Source organism: Macaca mulatta, chromosome 6, assembly GCF_049350105.2.
Source record: "Macaca mulatta isolate MMU2019108-1 chromosome 6, T2T-MMU8v2.0, whole genome shotgun sequence".
Taxonomy (NCBI): Eukaryota; Metazoa; Chordata; class Mammalia; order Primates; family Cercopithecidae; genus Macaca; species Macaca mulatta.
Genome location: NC_133411.1, coordinates 86,652,269 through 86,671,927, shown reverse-complemented (window position 1 = coordinate 86,671,927; position 19,659 = coordinate 86,652,269). Strand labels below are relative to the sequence as shown.

The following is a 19,659-nucleotide window of genomic DNA, read 5'->3' as shown; positions in this document are numbered from 1 at the left end:
TTAATTAGGTATCATAATTGACATCAGTCCAAAGTTCTGACAAAAGATGTCAAAACATCTCTCCATGCTGGTACATGTAAATTTGGTTTATTCATTTTATTCATTAAAATTACATTACTTATTTAAATTAGATTACTTTTCATAACTATATCCCCCCAAAAGATAAACAACTAAATAAAAATCCCAGTTTAGCCATTCCTCACAAAGGTGCCAGGGCTACACAGTGGGGAAAGTGCATTGTCTTCAATAAATGGTGTTGGGAAAACTGGAGGTCTATATGCAAAGGAATGAAGCTGGACTCTTACATTATATACAAAAGTTAAGTAAAAATGGATTAGAGATCTAAATGTAAGACCTAAAACACAAAACTCCTAGAAGACAATATAGCAGGAAAGCTTCCAGACATTGGATTTGACAATGATTTCTTGAATGTGACACCAAAGCACAGGGAAGAAAAGTGAACATAGACAAATGGGACTACACCAAACTGAAAAACTTCTGTGTATCAAAAGAAGCAACTAACAGAGTAACAAGGAAACCTATGGAATGAGGAAAAATATTTGCAAGTCATGTATTGGATCAGGGGTTAATACCCAGAGTATATAAGGAAGTCGTATAACTCAATACTGCCAACAAGAAATAACCTGATTAAAAATGAGCAAAGGACTTAAATACACAGTTCTACAAAGAAGATGTTTTAAAAATCACCATATTAAAATGTGCTCAACATCAATAATCGTAATAGAAATGCAGTTTGCCTTTGTGATTTGTCATCTTACACCCATTAGGATGGCTACTATCAAAAGAACGGAAGGCTAGGAACACTGGCTCATGCCTATAATCCCAGCACTTTGGGAGGCTGAGGGGAGAGGACTGCTTGAGCCTAGGAGTTCAAGACTACAGTGAACTACAATTGAGCCACTGCACCCTGGGCAACAGTGCAAGACCCTGTCTCTTAAAAAAAAAAAAAAAAACAGAAAATAATAAATGTTGGCAGGAATCTGGAGAAATTGCACTGCTGGTGGTAATATAAAATGGTGCAACTATTATGGAAAACAATATGTAGATTGTTCAAAAAATTAAAAATAGAATTACCATAGGATCCAGCAATCTCATTTCTGGGTAGATACCCACAATAATTCAAAGCTGGACCTTGAAGAGATATTTGCATACCTATGTTCATTATAGTATCATTCACAATAGCCAAGAGGTAGAAGCAAACCAGGTGTCCATCAGTGTTTGAACGAATAAAGAAAATGTGGTATATACATGCAATGGAATATTAAGGAGTTTCAAATAGAAGGAAATCCTGCAATATGCAATAATGTGGATGAACCTGGAGGACATTATGCTAAGTGAAATAATCTAGTCACAAAAAGACAAATACTGTGTGAGTCCATATTAATTATCTAAAATAGTCAAAATTATAGAAACAAAGTAGAAAGGGAAAAGGAAGAATTAGTGTTTAATGGGCATAAAGTGTGAGTTTTACAAGATAAAAAAGTTATAGAGATCCATTGCACAATAATGGGAAAATGAATATACTTAACACTACTGAGCTGTATACTTAAAAATGGTTCAGATGAGCTAGGCACAGTGGCACATACCTTTAATCCTAGCCACTTAGGAGGCTGAGGTGGGAGAATACTTTGAATCCAGGAGTTTAAGACGAGCCTGGGCAACATAGCAAGACCTCATCTCAAAATAAAAATAAAACAAAAATTAAAAAAAAAAATTCTTTAAATAGTTAAGATGGTAAATTTAATGTTGTATATTGTTTTACCACAATAAAAGAAAAAGAAATTGAAAAAAATGCAACAAAACAACTTTTAAAAAGGGAAATCAAGAAGGGGCCAGAAATCATTGAAATGGAATACTAAAAATAATGAAGATTAATGAAGCCAAAATCTGGGTTTTGTTAAAGATTAATAGGATACATCAAGAAAAAGGGAGAAGAAACAAATAAACAAAATAAGGTCTTTCCCTAGAAAAATCTGAGGACCATTGAACAGTACTTTCTCTTAAATTGGAAAAACCAATTAATCTTTAAAATCAAAGCAAAATACACATATCAGTATCTAATTCCTCATAAACTGAGGCTTCCTAACAGACCAGTACAAACCAAAGCAATATATGCTTCCCTGTGAGAGAAAATTTAATTAAATATGGATTAGTGGTCAGTGGTTTCCGCTGGAAGAGTGTGTGATTGTTAGGAAAGAAAAACAGTCAACTGGCTGTGACACTCCAGTGATGATCTGCCTGAGGCCTTTCTTTATTAAGGTAAGAAAAATTAAAATGATTTTCTGTATCAATCAGGTTTGTAGAATAACTTTATAAAAATAATAATATTGATGTGATAATGATGATAAATCCACTCCTCTACCTCACATTAATCTAGAATAGCTGTCTTTTTAATGTAATACTTATCTTTCTTTTTACTTGCAACACACCAATGACCCCAACTTCCGGATATCCTGTGTGCTTGGGTTTTTGGCTATTGTTCCCTTTCTTTTTAGCCAGGTTTGCTTCTGATTAGTTTCTAATTCTCTCATTTAATCTGTTCCTACTTCCCAGAGAGCAATAAGACCCCAGCTGAGGGAGCCAGAGAATCTTTGAACAATTTATCCATGGTCCAAAAGAAAGTTATTATCGCCACCTTTTAAATGAAGCAACTCAGACTGAAACAAGTTGAGACTTAGATTACCTCCCTATTTGTGAAATGCTTCTTCCATTATTCCATCCTTACTTTTTACAGTGCCTCATACTTTCTTACTGGAAAGGTTAAAAAGGGCTCAAAGCATAGACAACCAAAAAGGGACTTGAAAACACCCATCGTACAACTTACAGACAATCAACCTAAATACCGTGACGAATCTTTTTCTGGATCAATTCAAGATAAATTAAAGAAATAAATGAGAAAGACAAGAAATTAAAAGGGCTTTGGAAGACTTTTATTCATGATATAAGGAAAGATTTCTTTCTTTCTTTTTTTTTTCTTGAAATGGAGTCTCACTCTGTCTTCCAGGCTGGAGTGCACTGGCGTGATCTTGGCTCACTGCAACCTCTGCCTCCCAGGTTCAAGCGATTCTCCTGCCTCAGTTACCAAAGTAGCTGGGGTTACAGGCATGCGTCATTATGCCCAGCTAATTTTTGTATTTTTAGTAGAGACGGGGTTTGTCATGTTGGCCAGGCTGCTCTCAAACTCCTGCCCTCAGGTGGTCTGCCTGCCTCGGCCTCCCAAAGTGCTGAGATTACAGGTGTGAGCCACCGCACCTAGCCAAGCAAACTACACAATTCTTTATTAATCAAAATGCTTGGAGAATAGTGTGGAGGGTATCTCCATTTGAAGGAAAGACAGATGAAAAGAAGTGTGTAATTTTTTTAAGGACCCCCAATATTATGTAAGTGTGGCAATCTCTTTTTATTTCACTAAGGGCTGTAACAAGAAAGTGTTGGCTTTTAGCTTTTGAATAAAGTGATACATATTCCAAACATAGAAAGTAATGTTGGTTTAGGAGTAGGGAGCAGCATTTCAGTTGTCATTTTGGTACTTTCAACATATGAAAATCTATTATGCCCCTGCTACAGGTATAATAGAACCTGTGGTGGAGATTGTGATTGTCTTCGTTGGGTTTTTAATACTCATCTTTATGTTGCCCTGAATGCATACATGAAGTTTTTGCACCAGAGACAGATTATGATAATTACTGTGCTGGATTCCCTTGTCCTAGTTCTTATCCTTGGAGGCATGCAATGAGAACCAGATGTCATCCTCTATGAGGTCTGTACTGTAAGTGAGGAATTCTGAGAAAATGAAACTGAGCATTCATATAGAAGAGAAAGACAGCTGTCCTCCCCTTCTAAAAGAAGAGAGAAAAAAGGTGGGCATGGTGGCTCACACCTGTAATCCTAGCACTTTGGGAGGCCAAGGCGGGTAGATCACCCGAGGACAGGAGTTCAAGACCAGCCTGACCAACATGGAGGAACCCTGTCTCTACTAAAAATACAAAATTAGGTGGGCATGATGGTGGGCACCTGTAATCCCAGCTACTTGGGAGGCTGAGGCAGGAGAATCACTTGAACCTGGGAGGCAGAGGTTGCGATGAGCCAAGATTGCACCATTGCACTCTGGCCTGGGCAACAAGAGCAAAACTCGGTCTCAAAAAAAAACAAAAGAGAGAAGAAAAAAAAAAAAAAAAACCTTTACCCCTGGAAGGCAAGATGGAGAGGATCCTGGGTTCTCACTCTAACTTTTTGATTGATTGATTGATTGGTTGAGACAGGGCTCACTCTGTCCGCTAGGCTGGAGTGCAGTGGCATGATCATGGCTCATTGCAGCCTCAACCTCCCAGGCTCAAGCAATCTATCTCAGCCTCCCAAGTAGCTGACACTACAAGCGTGTGCTGTCATGCCTGGCTAATTTTTGTAGAGATGGGGTCTCCCTGTGTTTCCCAGGCTGGTGTCAAACTCCTGGGTTCAAGCAATCCTCCCATCTTAGCCTCCTGAGTAGCTGAGACTACAGGTGTGCCCCACTACGCCTGGCTAATTTTTGTATTTTTTGTAGAGATAGGGGTCTCACTATATTGCCCATGCTGGTCTCAAACTCCTGACCTCAAGTGATCCACCTGCCTCAGCCTCTCAAAGTGCTGGGATTACAGCCATGAGCCACTGTGCCCAGCCTCTCTGTCAATTTTCTCTGGGTCATCTATATAGTTCTATCTTCAAGTTCATAGAATCTTTTCTCTGATATCTATATTTTGCTATTGACCACATTCAGTGAGGCTATATTACTTACATTTTTCAGTTCCATAATTTCCACTTATGTCTCCTTTATATTTATTTGCTGATACTTTCTACCTTTTCATTTGTTTCATGTTTGTAACTGTTCATAGAAGCTTTTTTTTTTTTTTTTTTTTTTTTTTTTTTTTTTTTTTTGAGATGGAGTTTCACTCTTGTTGCCCAGGCTGGAGTGAAATGGTGCGATCTTGGCTCACTGCAACCTCTGCCTCCTGGGTTTGAGCGATTCTCCTGCCTCAGCCTCCTGAGTAACTGGGATTACAGGCATGTGCCATGATGCCCAGCTAATTTTGTATTTTTAGTAGAGACGGGGTTTCTCCATTTTGGTCAGGCTGGTCTCAAACTCCCAACCTCAGGTGATCCGCCCACCTCGGCCTCCCAAAGTGCTGAGATTGCAGGCGTGAGCCACGGCGCCCAGCCTGAAGCATTTTTATAATGACTGCTTTAAATTCCTTGTCAGATAACTCTAGTGTCTGTGTTATCCCATTGTTGATATCTGTTAATTGTCTTTTCTCATTCAAATTGAGATTTTTCTGGCTCTCAGTATACTGAGTGATTTTTCCATTGTGTCCTGGACATTTTGGGCATTGTTAGGGGACCCTGGATCTTATTAAGTCTTCTTTTTTAGTAGGGCCCTGCTGATGCTGCCAGCAGGGAAAAGGGGTAGAAATCTAGGCTACTCATGTGGCCTCCACTGACATTCCACCCTACTGGAGGGGTTGGGGGAGGCCAGGGAAGAGCACTGTTACCATCAGGTGGAGGGCAGAACTTTAGGATCCCTACTCTTACCTCCTCTGCACCATCCCAGAAGAGTAGTGGAGGGGAGCCTCATGACTGCCAGGCAAGGATGAATGTCTAGGCTCTCTACTCAGTATTTGCTGAGGGCGATGGGGGTAGAAATATGTTTCTATACAATTTGGCTGGATTAGGGCAGTTTTATCGAAAGGTTTCTGTCTTGCCAGACTGTTCCTTTCCTCATCTGTTGGCAAAAGAAAGCAGGCTTTATGGGGGAATTTTTTTGTCTACATGCATTGACATTTTTGGGTTGTGGACTTCTCCAGCACCTAGCTCAGAATATATAAGAGGCAAAAAGAAAACCCAGAGAACTAAGCACCATGTTATTCCTTAAGTTTCAGGGTCCCTGGCCATTCCACTTCCTTTTCTCCACCTTTCAGAATCTTCTTATATTTGCTTTATATATAATGTCCAGGGGTTTTAGCTTACCTAAAGGGAAGAATAAGGGAAAATTCATCTGCTCCATCTTTTCTGGAACCAGAAGTCCAGCTCCCTTAACAGAAGATACTGCTTTTTTCCCCCTGGGTAACACTACTGTATATACCTGGAGGAATGGGAGAAACTTTTCCAGCAAAAATAAAATCTAGGCTGGGCATGGTGGTTCATGCCTATAATCCCAGCACTTTGGGAGACTGAGGCAGGTGGATCACCTGAGGTCAGAAGTTCGAGATCAGGCTGGCCAACATGATGAAACCCCATCTCTACTAAAAAATAAGAAAAATTAGCCGGGTGTGGTGATAGGTGCCTGTAATCCTGCAACTCAGGAGGCTGAGGCAAGAGAATAGCCTGAACCTGGGAAGTGAAGGTTGCAGTGAGCCGAGATCATGCCATTGCGCTCCAACCTGGGCAACAAGAGCAAAACTCCATCTCAAAAATAATTAAAAAAATAAAATAAAATAAAACAAATAAAATAAAATAAAAAATGAAATTTAGAAATGTCTCTGTTCTTCCAAACAAGTTGAGGGGGTCCTTCCCAAGGGCCTCTGCTGCCCAGTATGCCCACAGTTCACTAGTGGAGGAGCAAGGGAGGCCCCTTAGAAAAAGTAGAGCCAGTGCAGATTTATAAGAGAAAAATGATTTGTTAGGGTTGGATTATCAGCATTTTTTAAATTCCCCCACATCCCACATTTGAGTATATAATAGGGAAAGGAAACATACATTTAGAAAGGGGACTTTAAAAGGTCACAACTAAAGCATTATGTACTTTTTTACACTTAATTTTTTTTTAGAGATGGGATCTTGCTGTGTTGGTCAGGTTTATCTCAAACTCCTGGCCTTGAGCAATCCTCCTACCTTGGCCTCCCAAAATACCACTGCACCTGGCCAAAAACACTATACACTTTTTTCCCCCAGAACTCCCCCTGCTCCCAGGCAATGATTAAATAAAGAAAAAAAAATGTTCCCTTGTATTCTGGTTTTAATGTAGATCTTTACTTAATTGGACCTGTAACTTCTCACTCTAGGCTGTCTATCTAATAATTACAAAAAAAAAAACAAGCAGATTGTAAAGGTGAAAAGTTATGAACCTGATGTAGACACAATGGTCATCAAAGACCGGACTTACATAACTGCTGAGGTAATGAGTAATGTAAGTGTTAATCTTCTTATTCTATAACTTTTTCTTGGTTGAATCAGCAGATCTGCCCAAGGTCTGATGATTGATCATGCCTGACAAGCTGGATGTATCAGATGTAGTTTTTTAAGGATTCACCTTTTCGTCTGCTTTTGGTATTTTCTATCTTAGGCTGCTAGCTGACCTCATTTTTCCCCTAAGAGCTTTTCTTGCAACATGAATATTGAACTGGTTATTGCAAGCTTTCTTATTAAGACAAACATCCAGGCTTCTACAGGATCTGTCTTTTTTACGAAATGTACCCTTCATTTCTTGCTTGTTCTGCTTATACATTTCTACTTTCTTTGCTTCTGATGGCTTCTGATTTTTCTTGTCCTGTTTACAGTTTATCTGAATTGGCTTCTCTTGCAGAGTTCCCTGTTTCTGATGATGGAGTTCCTTGAGAATCTCTACTCTCTGCTGTAAGATTTGGCATTCATTCTCTAGCAAAGCTGCCATCAACTGCAATGAATAGGTGTCATGGCTTAGTTTCTTCACCTGCTCCTCCAGCTCATGCTTAGCTGACACTTCATTATTTGGCTGGGTTTGGAAATCGACTCCATTATTTCTGAGAGTTTCACTTACGTCTTTCTGAGATTTCTGATAGGATTTTATCAGTTCACTGAGCTCAGTATGTTGTTTACTCCAGTGTTCTGCTTCCTGTAGTAATTGCTCCATGTTGTTCCTAATTTTCATAGTTTCTTCTTGAACATTAAGGAGCCTGTTTTTCGCTTTTTCCTGACTTTGTTGAGTTTCGTTGACTTTTTTTTCTTCTAAACGATTTACCAAATCTCTTGCAAAAACTTGTACTATGTTCTCAGAGTCCTGGTTTTCCAATATCATCTCCTGTTTATGTTCATTCTCTTCTTTCTCTGGGGCTAAATTAACAGGCAGGTTTGTTGATAACATTTCATTGATTTTGTCAAGTCCTCTGATATTTTCTTTGTGGGCTGACACATCCTCAGAAATATTGGTTTCCTCAAAAAGTTCTTTTGCTTCTGTGATCTTCTCTTCAAAACCTGCCATATTTTTAAGAATATCTTTAATTTCTTTCAAGAGACTGTTAAACTTCTCTGCAGTCTGTTGTTCTGTAACTTGATGGCTGCTATTCTTTAGGGAAGGGAGAGAGCCCCAGGAGGAAGGGGAAAGTGATCCAATTTCGAATAAGGCAATGGTAATCCTAGGGTCCAGAGATTCTTGATGAGGATCAGGAGTAGGGTTAAGGGTTTTGGAGATGGTGGGCATCTCAGCTGACTTCGCAGAGTTGGCCATTGGGACAGAAGGAAAGCAGAAAACCTTAGAGATTCCAGGATGGACAGGTGATGTTCCTTCGTGCAAATGTGGCTGGAGATCAAGCAGAAGTCAGGGACCAAAGTTAAGGATTAAAATTGGGGAGCTGATGTTTAGGTGGAAGGTGGCATCTCAGACAGCCTTGTGGGGAGGAAGGGTGGGAAAGGGGACCAGGGCTGGGGCTCCATCTCTTCTCCTCTAGGCACCCGGTGTTTATTCTCTGGCCCTAGCAACCAGGTCTTTATTTTGTCACTGCACCATTGTGGCCTATCCGTAGCGTCACAATGGAAGTCTCTTAAATTCCTGCCCAGTGACTCCTGCATCAAAATCCACCTTGAGCTACCCCTACTCCTCATGCCAGAAAGAGCTCATCAACAGCTCTTCCCCTCAATTTCTAGGTTGCTATTCATCTCAGTCTAAATGCACTCAGTTACTTCCCTACCTCACCTCTATCCCCTCACAATCCTGACCTCAACCGCAGCATGTTTTGACCACTTAAGGGCATTGCTGAGACCAGTCCTCTCTGGTGAGGTACCCATCCTTTCATGGCACCCACAGGCTTTATTGCTCCCATCCTAGGAGAGATGTGACTGTAAGAGAAAGTTATCCACACAAAACAAAACCCTGAGAGTGAGAGCCTTTTGTGATTTTAGGAAAGTAATGTCAGGAGTCCCTCCATTCAAAAATATTCTACTGCTGCAAGAAGGGACTATCTGAATGGTTATTTATAATAGCAACACAATTACAAACTGGGACTTTTCTTGGCTTTCAATATAGGCATCCTTTAAGACAGGCTTGGCAAGCTTACTCGCAAATCATTTACATCAGGTGATAGAAAACTTTGACCATTACTTTTCACAGTAACTTATTTGGGGATTTTTTTTTTTTTGGCTCTTTTATTGATCCTCTAAGATTTCTACACTCTACACAGTAACTTGTTAAAATGACACAATTATGTTTCTAAAGTGTTTGATTAGCAGGGCATGGTAGTGTCTGCCTGTGGTCCCAGCTACTTGGGAGGCTGAGGCGAGAGGATCACTTGAGCCTGGGAGGCTGAGGCTGCAGTGAGCCATGACTATGCTACTTATTGCACTCCAGCTTGGGCAACACAGCAAGATCCTATCTCAAAAAATTAAAAAATTGGCCAGGTGCAGTTGACTCATGCCTGTAATCCCAGCACTTTGGGAGGCTAAGGCAGGCAGACCACTTGAGGCTGGGAGTTCAGGATCAGCCTGGGCAACATGACCAAACCCCATCTCTACTAAAAATGAAAAAATTAGCTGGGCATGGCAGCACACACCTGTAATCCCAGCTGCTCGGAAGGCTGAGGCACGAGGCTTGCTTGAACCCGGAAGGAGGAGGTTGCAGTGAGCTGAGATCGGTGACAGAACAAGACACTGCCTCAAAAAAAAATTGAAAAATAAAAAGCATTTGAAACAGGTAAATCTATAGTGGGTTATAGGAAAGTAACAAGTTTATTAAAATTCTTATATTTTGGCCGGGCGCGGTGGCTCAACCCTGTAATCCCAGCACTTTGGGAGGCCGAGATGGGCGGATCACGAGGTCAGGAGATCGAGACCATCCTGGCTAACACGGTGAAACCCCGTCTCTACTAAAAAATACAAAAAACTAGCCGGGCACGGTGGCGGGCGCCTGTAGTCCCAACTACTCGGGAGGCTGAGGCAGGAGAATGGCGTGAACCCGGGAGGCGGAGCTTGCAGTGAGCTGAGATCCGGCCACTGCACTCCAGCCTGGGCGGCAGAGCGAGACTCCGTCTCAAAAAAAAAAAAAAAAAAAAAAAATTCTTATATTTTAATAAACTGCTTTCTTGTCTTTTTGTTCTTAGGAGTCAGGTCTTGAGAATATAGAACTCAATCAAAGAAAACACTTCTTGCATATTACTTTTTCCTGGCCTTCAAAATCTTGCTAGCAAGCACTTTAATAGAAATTTACTTCCAATCTTAAGGGAAAACTCATACTCAGGTTTTTTTCCCCTAGAGAAGAGAAATTTATATGTTTTCTTTCTTCTCCAGTTACCAACTCACTTTGGCTCTAATTCCCTAAAGCCTCATGCTCATCTTTCAGCCAGCTGGGCTCCAGGCCATCGTCACTCAGATACAGCAGGGTTGGTCTCTGTTTTTACTTGAAAAAGGAACACCTTTTCTAATTCACACAATGACAGCACAGATGCTAGCAACTGTCCTTATGCTTTAATTCCATTTTAGAAGTTCAGCATTGGTTCTGATTTCCCCCTTTGACTCAAGCATCATTTAAGACAATTTTTTAATCTCCAGGACAAGGGGAATTTTTTCTGATTCGATCATTAATTTCTAGGTTTACCATACTGTATTCAGAAAATGTCTGTAATATTTCTGCCTTTTGAAATTGATATTTTCTTTCTGGCCTAATAGATGATCAGTGTTCATGTATGTTCCCTAGATACTTAAAAAGAAAATGTATTCTCTATCCTCTTGTGCTTGCAGCTTTTTAATGCTCTCAGACATAAATCTAATATTGCTCTTGTCTTGATTTTTTTTTTAATGAAAACTGGTTTGAAGGTAGCATGGTCAAGATACGAAGATAATTTTTTTCTTTAATCTGAAAAGAGCCAGGCACAGTGGCTCACATCTGTAATCCTAACACTTTGGGAGGCTGAAGTGGGCGGATCACCTGAGATCAAGAGTTCGAGACCAGCCTGGCCAACAGGGGGAAACCCCATCTCTACTTTAAAAAAAAAAAAAAAAAAAAAAATTGGCCAGGCATGGTGGCGTGCACCTGTAATCCCAGTTACTTGGGAGGCTGAAGCAGGAGATTCGCTTGGACCCGGGAGGTGGAGGTTGCAGTGAGCCAAGATTGTGCCACTGCACTCCAGTCTGGACAACAAGAGTGAAACTCCGTCTCAAAAAAAAAAGAAAAAAGAAAAAAAAAGAAAAAAAAATCTGAAAAGGATTTAAATATTTCCTTTCCCCTACAACTAGAATGAATTCCAATTAACAGTTGTTAATTTTATTGGAAATGTGTTTATGTTAGACACTGAAAGGTATATAGATGTTGAGAAACAAGAGCAGTCCTCTTGTCTCTATTGACCCATATTCCCCAGTGGATAACCACGAAGATTAAACACATTTGGACTGTTTTACAATTTCTATCCACTAAATTTCACATAGCTTAATGACTCATGAAAGAAAAAATTGGCTGGGCATGGTGGCTCATGCCTATAATCTGAGCACTTTGGGAGGCTGAAGTGGGAGGATCACTTGAGTCCAGGAGTTCAAGACCAGCCTGGGAAACATGGTGAAACCCCCATCTCTATTAAAAATACAAAAATTAGCCAGGCATGGTGGCGCATGTTTATAGTGCCAGCTACCTGGGAGGCTGAGGTGGGAGGATGGTGTGAGCCTGGGAGGTTGAGGCTGCAGTAAGCCGTAAGCATGCCACTGCACTCCAGCTTGGGTGACAGAATGCGACATTGTCTAAAAAAAAAAGAAAAGAAAAAAAAGAAGAAAGAAAAGAAAAAGAACTGTTTCTAAAATTGTTAAGGTGACAACTTGTGTCAAATTTTTCTTTCATTTTCTGTTTCTGGGTTGGGGGACAGTGTCTTGCTCTGTAGCCCAGGTTGGAGTACAGTGGGGCAATCATGGGTCACCTACAGCCTCAAACTCCAAGGCTCAAGCAATCTTCCTGCCTCAGCTTCCTGAGTAGCTAGGACTACAGGCACGCACCACCACATCTAGCTAGTTTCGGTTTGTTTTGTAGAGGCAGGGATCTCACTATGTTGCCCTGGCTGGTCTCAAACTCCTGGGCTCAACTAATCCTCCTGCCTCAGCCTCTCAAAGTGTTGGGATTACAGGCATGAGCCACTGTGCCCAAATTTTTCTCTCTTTAAAACAAGACTGCCTTTACAAAAATATAAAATCAATGTTCTCCTTTAATACATTTGAATTTCAAAGTGAGTATCAAAATATAGAATGTAGGCTGAGCACAGTGGCTCACGATTGTAATCCCAGCACTTTGGGAGGCCGAGGCAGGCTCATCACTTGAGCTCAGAAGTTCGAGACCAGGTTACACAGCTTGGTGTAACTCCTTCTCTACTAAAAATACAACATTAGCTGGGTGTGGTGGTGTCTGCTTGTAGTCCCAGCTACTCGGGAGGCTGATGTGGGAGGGTCACTTGAACCCAGGAAGTAGAGACTGCAGTGAGTCGAGCTCCCATTATTACAATGCAGCCTCAGCCACAGGAGTGAGACCCTGTCTCAAAAATAAATTAATTTAAAAAAATAAAATATAGAATGTTTCTTTTTTTCCAATAGTACATTCTTTTTTTAATTTTTTAAATTATTTTATTTTATTATTATTATTATTATACTTTAAGCTCTAGGGTACATATGCATAACGTGCAGGTTTGTTACATATGTATACTTGTGCAATGTTGGTGTGCTGCACTCCTCAACTCATCAGCACCCATCAACTCATCATTTACATCAGGTATAACTCCCAATGCAATCCCTCCCCCCTCCCCCCTCCCCATGATAGGCCCCAGTGTGTGATGTTCCCCTTCCTGAGTCCAAGTGATCTCCTTGTTCAGTTCCCACCTATGAGTGAGAACATGCGGTGTTTGGTTTTCTGTTCTTGGGATAGTTTGCTGAGAACGATGGTTTCCAGCTGCATCCATGTCCCTACAAAGGACACAAACTCAACCTTTTTTACGGCTGCATAGTATTCCATGGTGTATATGTGCCATATTTTCTTAATCCAGTCTGTCACTGATGGACATTTGGGTTGATTCCAAGTCTTTGCTATTGTGAATAGTGCCGCAATAAACATACGTGTGCATGTGTCTTTATAGCAGCATGATTTATAATCCTTTGGGTATATACCCAGTAATGGGATGGCTGGGTCATATGGTACTTCTAGTTCTAGATCCTTGAGGAATCGCCATACTGTTTTCCATAATGGTTGAACTAGTTTACAATCCCACCAACAGTGTAAAAGTGTTCCTGTTTCTCCACATCCTCTCCAGCACCTGTTGTTTCCTGACTTTTTAATGATCGCCATTCTAACTGGTGTGAGATGGTATCTCATTGTGGTTTTGATTTGCATTTCTCTGATGGCCAGTGATGATGAGCATTTTTTCATGTGTGTGTTGGCTGTATGAATGTCTTCTTTTGAGAAGTATCTGTTCATATACTTTGCCCACTTTTCGATGGGGTTGTTTGTTTTTTTCTTGTAAATTTGTTTGAGTTCTTTGTAGGTTCTGGATATTAGCCCTTTGTCAGATGAGTAGATTGCAAAAATGTTCTCCCATTCTGTAGGTTGCCTGTTCACTCTGATGGTAGTTTCTTTTGCTGTGCAGAAGCTCTTCAGTTTAATTAGATCCCATCTGTCAATTTTGGCTTTTGTTGCCATTGCTTTTGGTGTTTTAGACATGAAGTCCTTGCCCATGCCTATGTCCTGAATGGTATTACCTAGGTTTTCTTCTAGGGTTTTTATGGTATTAGGTCTAACATTTAAGTCTCTAATCCATCTTGAATTAATTTTCGTATAAGGCGTAAGGAAAGGATCCAGTTTCAGCTTTCTACTTATGGCTAGCCAATTTTCCCAGCACCATTTATTAAATAGGGAATCCTTTCCCCATTTCTTGTTTTTCTGAGGTTTGTCAAAGATCAGATGGCTGTAGATGTGTGGTATTATTTCTGAGGACTCTGTTCTGTTCCATTGGTCTATATCTCTGTTTTGGTACCAGTACCATGCTGTTTTGGTTACTGTAGCCTTGTAGTATAATTTGAAGTCAGGTAGCGTGATGCCTCCAACTTTGTTCTTTTGACTTAGGATTGTCTTGGCAATGCGGGCTCTTTTTTGGTTCCATATGAACTTTAAAGCAGTTTTTTCCAATTCTGTGAAGAAACTCATTGGTAGCTTGATGGGGATGGCATTGAATCTATAAATTACCTTGGGCAGTATGGCCATTTTCACGATATTGATTCTTCCTATCCATGAGCATGGTGTGTTCTTTCATTTGTTTCTGTCCTCTTTTATTTCACTGAGCAGTGGCTTGTAGTTCTCCTTGAAGAGGTCCTTTACATCCCTAGTAAGTTGGATTCCTAGGTATTTCATTCTCTTTGAAGCAATTGTGAATGGAAGTTCATTCATGATTTGGCTCTCTGTTTGTCTCTTACTGGTGTATAAGAATGCTTGTGATTTTTGCACATTAATTTTGTATCCTGAGACTTTGCTGAAGTTTCTTATCAGCTTAAGGAGATTTTGGGCTGAGATAATGGGGTTTTCTAAATATACAATCATGTCATCCGCAAACAGGGACAATTTGACTTCTTCTTTTCCTAACTGAATACCCTTGATTTCTTTCTCTTGCCTGATTGCCCTAGCCAGAACTTCCAACACTATGTTGAATAGGAGTGGTGAGAGAGGGCATCCCTGTCTTGTGCCAGTTTTCAAAGGGAATTTTTCCAGTTTTTGCCTATTCAGTATGATATTGGCTGTGGGTTTGTCATAAATAGCTTTTATTATTTTGAGATATGTTCCATCAATACTGAATTTATTGAGCATTTTTAGCATGAAGGGCTGTTGAATTTTGTCAAAGGCCTTTTCTGCATCTATTGAGATAATCATGTGGTTTTTGACTTTGGTTCTGTTTACATGCTGGATTATGTTTATTGACTTGCGTATGTTGAACCAGCCTTGCATCCCAGGGATGAAGCCCACTTGATCATGGTGGATAAGCTTTTTGATGTGCTGCTGGATCCGGTTTGCCAGTATTTTATTGAGGATTTTTGCATCGATGTTCATCAGGGATATTGGTCTAAAATTCTCTTTTTTTGCTGTGTCTCTGCCAGGCTTTGGTATCAGGAGGATGTTGGCCTCATAAAATGAGTTAGGGAAGATTCCCTCTTTTTCTATTGATTGGAATAGTTTCAGAAGGAATGGTACCAGCTCCTCCTTGTACCTCTGGTAGAATTCAGCTGTGAATCCATCTGGTCCTGGACTTTTTTTGGTTGGTAGGCTATTAATTATTGCCTCAATTTCAGAGTCTGCTATTGGTCTATTCAGGAATTCAGCTTCTTCCTGGTTTAGTCTTAGGAGCGTGTAAGTGTCCAGGAAATTATCCATTTCTTCTAGATTTTCTAGTTTATTTGCATAGAGGTGTTTATAGTATTTTCTGATAGTAGTTTGTATTTCTGTGGGGTCGGTGGTGATATCCCCTTTATCATTTTTTATTGCATCCATTTGATTCTTCTCTCTTTTCTTCTTTATTAGTCTTGCTAGCGGTCTATCAATTTTGTTGATCTTTTCAAAAAACCAACTCCTGGATTCATTGATTTTTTGGAGGGTTTTTTATATCTCTATCTCCTTCAGTTCTGCTCTGATCTTAGTTATTTCTTGCCTTCTGCTAGCTTTTGAATGTGTTTGCTCTTGCTTCTCTAGTTCTTCTAATTGTGATGTTAGAGTGTCAATTTTAGATCTTTCCAGCTTTCTCTTGTGGGCATAGTGCTATAAATTTCCCTCTACACACTGCCTTAAATGTGTCCCAGAGATTCTGGTATGTTGTATCGTTGTTCTCATTGGTTTCAAAGAACATCTTTATTTCTGCCTTCATTTCGTTATGTACCCAGTAGTCATTCAGGAGCAGGTTATTCAGTTTCCATGTAGTTGAGCGGTTTTGATTGAGTTTCTTAGTCCTGAGTTCTAGTTTGATTGCACTGTGGTCTGAGAGACAGTTCGTTTTAATTTCTGTTCTTGTACATTTGCTGAAGAGTGCTTAACTTCCAATTATGTGGTCAATTTTGCAATTAAGTATGATGTGGTGCTGAGTAGAATGTATATTCTGTTGATTTGGGGTGGAGAGTTTCATAGATGTCTATTAGGTCTGCTTGGTGCAGAGCTGAGTTCAATTCCTGGATATCCTTGTTAACTTTCTGTCTCATTGATCTGTCTAATGTTGACAGTGGGGTGTTGAAGTCTCCTATTATTATTGTATGGGAGTCTAAGTCTCTTTGTAAGTCTCTAAGGACTTGCTTTATGAATCTGGGTGCTCCTGTATTGGGTGCATATATATTTAGGATAGTTAGCTCTTCCTGTTGAATTGATCCCTTTACCATTATGTAATGGCCTTCTTTGTCTCTTTTGATCTTTGATGGTTTAAAGTTTGTTTTATCAGAGACTAGTATTACAACCCCTGCTTTGTTTTGTTTTCCATTTGTTTGGTAGATCTTCCTCCATCCCTTTATTTTGAGCCTATGTATGTCTCTGCATGTGAGATGGGTCTCCTGAATACAGCAGACTGATGGGTCTTGACTCTTTATCCAGTTTGCCAGTCTATGTCTTTTAATTGGAGGATTTAGTCCATTTACATTTAAGGTTAATATTGTTATGTGTGAACTTGATCCTGCCATTGTGATATTAACTGGTTATTTTGCTCATTAGTTGATGCAGTTTCTTCCTAGCCTCGATGGTCTTTACATTTTGGCATGTTTTTGCAATGGCTGGTACCGGTTGTTCCTTTCCATGTTTAGTGCTTCCTTCAGGGTCTCTTGTAAGGCAGGCCTGGTGGTGACAAAATCTCTAAGCATTTGCTTATCTGTAAAGGATTTTATTTCTCCTTCACTTATGAAACTTAGTTTGGCTGATATGAAATTCTGGGTTTAAACTTCTTTTCTTTAAGAATGTTGAATATTGGCCCGCACTCTCTTCTGGCTTGGAGAGTTTCTGCCGAGAGATCTGCTGTTAGTCTGATGAGCTTCCCTTTGTGGGTAACCCAACGTTTCTCTCTGGCTGCCCTTAAAATTTTTTCCTTCATTTCAACTTTGGTGAATCTGGCAATTATGTGTCTTGGAGTTGCTCTTCTTGAGGAGTATCTTTGTGGCATTCTCTGTATTTCCTGAATTTGAATGTTGGCCTGCCCTACTAGGTTGGGGAAGTTCTCCTGGATGATATCCTGAAGAGTGTTTTCCAACTTGGTTCCATTTTCCCCCTCACTTTCAGGTACCCCAATGAGACGTAGATTTGGTCTTTTTACATAATCCCATACTTCTTGCAAGCTTTGTTCATTTCTTTTTCTTCTTTTTTCTTTAGATTTCTCTTCTCGCTTCATTTCATTCATTTGATCCTCAATCGCTGATACTCTTTCTTCCAGTTGATCGAGTCGGTTACTGAAGCTTGTGCATTTGTCACGTATTTCTCGTGTCATGGTTTTCATCTCTGTCAGTTCACTTATGGCCTTCTCTGCATTAATTATTCTAGTTATCAATTCTTCCACTCTTTTTTCAAGATTTTTAGTTTCTTTGCACTGGGTACATAATTCCTCCTTTAGCTCTGAGAAGTTTGATGGACTGAAGCCTTCTTCTCTCATCTCGTCAAAGTCATTCTCCATCCAGCTTTGATCCGTTGTTGGCGATGAGCTGCGTTCCTTTGCAGGGGGAGATGCACTCTTATTTTTTGAATTTCCAGCTTTCCTGCCCTGCTTTTTCCCCATCTTTGTGGTTTTATCTGCCTCTGGTCTTTGATGATGGTGACATACTGATGGGGTTTTGGTGTGGGTGTCCTTCCTGTTTGTTAGTTTTCCTTCTAACAGTCAGGACCCTCAGCTGTAGGTCTGTTGGAGATTGTTTGAGGTCCACTCCAGACCCTGTTTCCCTGGGTATCAGCAGCAGAGGCTGCAGAAGATAGAATATTGCTGAACAGCGAGTGTACCTGTCTGATTCTTGCTTTGGAAGCTTCCTCTCAGGGGTGTACTCCACCGTGTGAGGCGTGGGGTGTCGGTCTGCCCCTAGTGGAGGATGTCTCCCAGTTAGGCTACTCGGGGGTCAGGGACCCACTTGAGCAGGCAGTCTGTCCGTTCTCAGATCTCAACCTCCGTGTTGGGAGATCCACTGCTCTCTTCAAAGCTGTCAGACAGAGTCGTTTGCGTCTGCAGAGGTTTCAGCTGCTTTTTGTTGTTGTTGTTGTTGTTGTTTAGCTGTGCCCTGTCCCCAGAGGTAGAGTCTATAGAGACAGGCAGGACTCCTTGAGCTGCTGTGAGCTCCACCCAGCTCAAGCTTCCCAGCTGCTTTGTTTACCTACTTAAGCCTCAGCAATGGTGGGCGCCCCTCCCCCAGCCTTGCTGCTACCTTGCCGTTAGATTGCAGACTGCTGTGCTAGCAATGAGGGAGGCTCCGTGGGTGTGGGACCCTCCTGGCCACATGTGGGATATAATCTCCTGGCGTGCCCGTTTGCTAAGATCCTTGGTAAAACGCAGTATTGGGGTGGGAGTTACCCGATTTTCCAGGTGTTGTGTGTCTCAGTTCCCCTGGCTAGGAAAAGGGATTCCCTTCCCCCTTGTGCTTCCCAGGTGAGGCGATGCCTCGCCCTGCTTCAGCTCTCGCTGGTCGGGCTGCAGCAGCTGACCAGCACCAATTGTCCTGCACTCCCTAGTGAGATGAACCCAGTACCTCAGTTGAAAATGCAGAATTCACCTGTCTTCTGTGTCGCTCGCGCTGGGAGTTGGAGACTGGAGCTGTTCCTATTTGGCCATCTTGCTCCGCCCCCCAGAATGTTTCATTCATTATTCTTTTTTAAAAAACGAAAGGTCTCACGTATTTATTACTCAACCCAGCCAAACAACACGCTCATAACTGATTCAGAGAGAAAAAAATATATTCCCAATAAAACGTCCAACTCTCCAGATAGTGGTGACATTTTCAGCTTGATATGGTAACGTGATCGTGACCTTCAGACAGCATAAATATGTGTGCCATCTCATGTGCAATTCCTTACAGACCTAGCTTGGTTCTTCTCCAATGTCTCCTTTTGGAGTTGTACCTGATTTTATTACCAGTTTTCATCCGAATCCACTGGGGAATGGGACGATTTTGCTTTTGTTTTTTAGCCAGGAATCACTTAATCCTGAAAGTCTTGTGAGAAGACATGGTGAGAAGCGGAGTCAGGCACACACCACGATGACGGAGAAAGGAAGAGCTCATTCATGACTCTTTTGGTATCAAGTGACAGAGACTAAACTCAAACCGGCTTAAGCCAAATAAACTGAGACAGAAAGGGTGGAAGGTTGAGAGTATCAGTGACTCATGCTTAACATGGTTAAGTTAACCAAGAAACCTATGGTTTCTGACATACCTAGGTTCAGGGGCTGAAGTTATATAATTAGAGCTGGACCT

At 40.9% G+C, this 19,659-nt stretch overlaps 1 protein-coding gene and 1 pseudogene across 1 annotated transcript; both read right to left on the bottom strand.

Moving 5' to 3' along the window:
- Positions 1-7,327: 7,327 nt before the first annotated feature.
- On the bottom strand, positions 7,328-8,476 carry SPZ1 (spermatogenic leucine zipper 1). Its single transcript, XM_001109987.5, has one exon. The coding sequence runs from the start codon at positions 8,474-8,476 to the stop codon at positions 7,328-7,330; it is 1,149 nt and encodes a 382-aa protein (XP_001109987.1).
- A 10,711-nt stretch (positions 8,477-19,187) lies between these two features.
- Positions 19,188-19,413, bottom strand: LOC100428719 (large ribosomal subunit protein eL39 pseudogene; annotated as a pseudogene).
- Between the last annotated feature and the right edge of the window lie 246 nt (positions 19,414-19,659).